Source organism: Seriola lalandi, unplaced genomic scaffold (assembly GCF_002814215.2).
Source record: "Seriola lalandi dorsalis isolate HSWRI2012SDOR001 ecotype SW California unplaced genomic scaffold, Sedor1 jcf7180002053573, whole genome shotgun sequence".
In the NCBI taxonomy this organism is placed as follows: domain Eukaryota; kingdom Metazoa; phylum Chordata; class Actinopteri; order Carangiformes; family Carangidae; genus Seriola; species Seriola lalandi.
Genome location: NW_019524126.1, coordinates 20,377 through 25,673, shown reverse-complemented (window position 1 = coordinate 25,673; position 5,297 = coordinate 20,377). Strand labels below are relative to the sequence as shown.

Here is a 5,297-nt window from a genome sequence, read left to right as displayed (position 1 = left end):
GGTTAAAGGAGGATTGATCCTCCAGGTGTTAGAAATAAAGTCAGTCTGAATAAATCTCAGTGTGAGTTCAGTCGCAGTGTGAACAGCTACAGAACGATGTGGTCCGTCCTCCACACTGACCTGAGCTCAGTCTGTGAAACCGTACGTCACATATACAACACATTTACGTTTTCCATGTCCTCCTCCTCCTCCTCCTCCTCCTCCTCCTCAGAGCATCCACCTGTCGTTCCTGAGGACCGTGCCTCCGTACTCCCACCAGGCTCACGTGTGGTTCGACCTTATGAGGGAGTTCAGGTGGAACCACATCATCCTGATTGTGAGCGACGACCACGAGGGCCGAGCCGCCCAGAAGAGACTGGAGACCCTGCTGGAGGAGAGAGAGACCAAGGTCCGCTCACACACACACACACACACACACACACACACACACACACACACACACACACACACACACACACACACACTCAGTATAAAGACGCGTGTGCTGTACGTCATGTGTGTTTATGTAACTGTGTGTGTTTTTCTCTAATCCAAATGTGTGTGGTTTTCATTGCATGAAGTGGTGTGTGTGTGTGTGTGTGTGTGTGTGTGTGTGTGTGTGTGTGTGTGTGTGTGTGTGTGTGTGTGTGTCATCAGTCCACCTCTCCGTGCATCAGACTGCAGTTTCTCTTCTCTAATCTGTGCAGCAGCAGCTCCCCCCTCCCTCTCTGTGTTATGGTTTGAATCAACTTTATTTAGAGTTGTCATCAGAGCGTCTTCACTCCTCGACCATCTGAGATAAAGACGTGACGCTTGTTTCTACTACAAACTACAAGAAGAAGCAGAAGAAACAGACAGAAGGATGAGATCAGTCACAGATTAGAGATATTTCTTATGAATAAACTCATGATCAGATAAAGACAGAAACTTCAATCCCAACACATGTGTAACTGTCTGTGTGGAAGTTTTCCTTCTTTATTCTGGTTTACAGCTTTTATCTGTAAAGTAAGGAAAGATTCAAGGTGCGGCTTTAGTTTCTTCTTGTGTCCCGGGCTGTTAACCTCCATTCTACTGAACTGAGTCTTTACTGAGTGACATATATAATCAGCTGAGGTTGAGCTGACTCTGGATCTGTGCAGCAAAAACCATTTCATTAGGAAAAACACAAAGGAATGAACAAGTGAAAAAGTCTCATGGTGGCGTCAGAGGGTTAAAGGTGAGGAGCTCACACCTTTTACAGCTGCTCAACATCCAGCTGCAGGTGAGGTGATGAAGCTGTGGACATCAGTCCAGTCTTTGTCCTGGAGACAGACTCATAGATGTCTCTGCCTTTAGAGAACTGAAACTGCTCTCTGTGTCCTCCATCCTCCTCCATCTTCCTCCATCATCCTCCATCATCCTCCATCCTCCATCATCCTCCGTCCTCCTCCATCATCCTCCTTCCTCATCCATCATCCTCCATCCTCCATCATCCTCCATCATCCATCATCCTCCATCCTCCTCCATCATCCTCCATCCTCCTCCATCATCCTCCATCATCCATCATCCTCCTCCATCCTCCTCCATCATCCTCCATCCTCCTCCCTCATCCTCCATCATCCTCCATCCTCCTCCCTCATCCTCCATCATCCTCCACTATCCTCCTCCATCTTCCGTCATCCTCCATCCTCCTCCATCCTCTATCCTCCTCCATCATCCTCCCTCATCCTCCATCATCCTCCACTATCCTCCTCCATCCTCCTCCATCCTCCTCCATCTTCCATCCTCCTGGCTTCAGTATTCTTTCTGCTAGAGGCTTCACTGCAGCTTCTCTTTCATCTGCCTTTCCTTTCCTTTTCTTTCCTTTCTCGTCCCCTTTCTCTTCTTCTCTTCTCTTTTCTTTGCTTGTCTTTTCTTCCTTTTCTTTAAGTTTTTCAATCTCCACCAAGAGCGTTGCGTGTTGCTCGTCAGATTTCAGTCAGGATGTTCATGAAGAAACCTTCATCTCTGTAAATAAACAACAGGATTCTTCGTCTGTTTGATTAGATATGTGCTTCGTGTTTCGTGTGGTGTCGGTTAGCTTAGCATGGATGTTGAAGAAAACCTCCAGTAGAGGGCAGCGCAGGAGACAGTGAGGAAGGTCGTCATAATGAGACGGTGGTGCTCGGTGAGGCATTAAATACATCACATGACCTCGAACCTTTTTAACATTTCTTCAACACCGACTCCAACCTGAACCACGTCAACGCTCTGGCTCCACCCACAGTGTCTCCTGAAGCAGCGGCAGGAGTACCGGACCTCGGTTGTCATGGTTACAGTAATAACAGATGCTGATTCGGGTTAAAATAAATACTTCCTCAACATTACATGATCTCTGTTGTCATGGTTACAACAACAACAACGTGGATAATAAAAACAACACAGGAATCGAACACCGATCTCCTGTGTCACATCCATCCACTACCACCTCCTCCTGGCATGGACTCTGTCTCCTTGTACTACGTCACCGCCACTTTTCATCATTACTACGACCACTAGATGTCGCCTAGCAACAACCCCTAACTATGATGTCATAACAACCTGCTGACGGACGGCCTGAGGGCACTGGAGGACGCACTCGCCTTGAGACAAAGAATTTGATCAGATGATGAAGATGGGACACACTCGAGTAAATGAGATAACCTCACCTGTTCAGGTAACAGGTAAAGACACCTGGATCTGACCTCAACATCTGGACCAACACTGCAGTGACAAAGCAATGATCACAAGAACTGACACTATAACAGAAGTTACTCATGAGCCACAGCTGCACATGATAATCCAGATCTCAAAGTGGCAACATCCAAATCACAGGAGCTGCTGTTTTTTGTTGTGCATTGTTAGCGTTAGCATTGTTAGCTCCATCAGTGTTGTGGTGCTACAGAGACGCCCCGGCCCACAGATCTTTTCTCCAGACATAAAAGAACAAAAATCACATCATCATCATTTTTATATTTTTTTCAGTGAAACTGAAAATGCAAAAAAAAAAAAAATCATTTCAACTGAAATAACAGTCGCAATATGATTTTTTATTTATGTATTTATATCTTTCCTGCATATCGTCTTATGAACCCAGGTTTCTCCTGATTAAATGATCCAGACCAGGGTGAGACCAGGTGCAGAGGTTCTGCTGTGTAAATGCAAGAAGTCATGTGATGCAGTTTATCAGTGACACTGGTCAAAGAATGACAGAAATAATCAATGTCTTTAATAAGATAAAGATATAAATGTTCTCATCGTTGTGACAGTATTTTCTAAAGTTTCTAAAGTTCTGACCTGAATGAGAAGAACCTGTGATGTTCTGTCACTGTGACCTGGTTACAGATTATACATGTCCAAGTCTTGTGTCGTCTTGGTGGAGGTTCGAGAGCTTCTTATTTTGCTTTTCTGCTTTTTTATTATGTTGTTTTATGTTATTTACTTCAATTTTTCTTCCTTTAGTTTGAAAAACAGCTTAAATTTTATTCCTTTTGCTTTCCTCTATTTCTTTAGTGCTCTCTCTCTCTTTCTGTCTCTCTCTCTCTTTCTGTCTCTCTCTCTTTCTGTCTCTCTTTCTGTCTCTCTCTCTTTCTGTCTCTCTCTCTTTCTGTCTCTCTTTCTGTCTTTCTGTCTCTCTCTCTCTCTCTCTCTCTCTCTTTCTGTCTCTCTCTCTCTTTCTGTCTCTCTCTCTTTCTGTCTCTCTCTCTTTCTGTCTCTCTCTCTCTCTCGCTCTCTTTCTGTCTCTCTCTCTTTCTGTCTCTCTCTCTCTTTCTGTCTCTCTTTCTCTCTCTCTCTCTGTCTCTCTCTCTCTCTTTCTGTCTCTCTCTTTCTATCTCTCTCTCTCTGTCTCTCTCTCTCTTTCTGTCTCTCTCTTTCTGTCTCTCTCTCTCTTTCTGTCTCTCTCTCTCTCTTTCTGTCTCTCTCTCTCTTTCTGTCTCTGTCTCTCTCTCTCTCTACGTCTGTCCGTCCACATCATCTTTGAGTTCTTCACCTCCGTCTGTTGTCTGGTTTCTCATCACCTCGACACTGATGGAGAGTCGGAGCCGTGCAAACACATTTCAGCTGCTTCTGTCCTAGCTGTCGACCTGCCTCACTGTTGAACCACCTGTCTGTCTGACTGTCTGTCTGTCCACACGTCAGCGGACGGACACACAGAGTCCAGTCAGATCTGATCTGAGCATCAGAGTGTGAAAATGTTTCCAGCAGGAAGTGGCAGCTCAGTAAATGACTTCAGTGTCAGGATACCGCCATGTGACGAGACATGGACTTTGAGACGTTTAAAATGACCTCCTCCACCAGAGTCGTGTAAAACATCAACCATCTCTGTGAAAGTCTTGAGTAATGGCTAAAAAGTGTTTTATGAGGACACTGAGACCTCAACCTTTGACCCTTGACCTTTAGCCACTAAAGTCTAATCAGTTTGTCGTTGAGTCCAGGTGAACGCTTTTACCAAATTTGAAGAAGTTCGATCACGGCGTTACGGAGATATCGTGTCCATGAGACTGAGACGGACGGACGGAGGCATATTGTTCTCAAATACAATATGGCGGCGCGGAGGAATGAAAAAGTAGTAGAAGAAGAGTTCACAGCATGAAGGAGGAAGCAGCAACAGTTTTCAGAATGGCGGAGTTGAAGTTTCGAGAAGTTTAAATGATCTCACAGTTAGAGTCAAACAGCGTCATGAATATTGGAGGAGAGCTGCAGAGAGTCGGCAGCAGACATGAATATTACAGCACATTAGTTAAAGTAGGTGAACAGAGCTGCAGCTGTGTTTCTATCTGATGTGATCCATAATGTAATGATGATAAATATCACAGCAGCTCACAGGCTGAAACACAGTGTGGAGTCATGTTGAACACACTGGAGCTTCTCCTCTGCAGCCTGTGCTCAGACAACATGGAGAAACAAATAAAGTGTACAGTTCCTCAGCTCTGACGTCAGTCATGTCGACCTCTAAAAACGGCACCATAAAGAAGATAAAAGAGACCGACACTCAGGATGTGAAGTATTTCACATTAAAAACCTTCTAAGTGCGTGATCCCACTCTCACATTGTAATTAGGGACTTTAAGCAGCAACGGCTGAAGCGACGCTATGGCGTCTGTATACATGTGTTGCCATAGTGATGGAAATCAAAGCTCGCAAGGCAACATTTAACTCTTAACAACGGCTACTTCACTACTTCAGGAAACAGAAGCCGCTCTGAAGATTGCTACAATACATTAGCCTGGCTCGCTACTTCCTGTTAGCATCCCCTTCCCCTCAAATCACCAACTGGAACATTAGCCTGGCTCGCTACTTCCTGTTAGCATCCCCTTCCCC

At 45.0% G+C, this 5,297-nt stretch overlaps 1 protein-coding gene across 1 annotated transcript in view; it reads left to right on the top strand.

Annotated features, from left to right (window-relative positions):
* Window positions 1-211: 211 nt before the first annotated feature.
* LOC111651299 (glutamate receptor ionotropic, NMDA 1-like) overlaps window positions 212-5,297 on the top strand; it is a gene marked incomplete at both ends in the record, with an annotated part of 25,357 nt that continues 20,271 nt past the window's right edge. Inside the window, one exon of the mRNA XM_023401269.2 lies at window positions 212-388. Within this exon, the coding sequence (XP_023257037.2) occupies window positions 212-388 (177 nt within the window). The remainder of the gene's footprint in view (window positions 389-5,297) is intronic.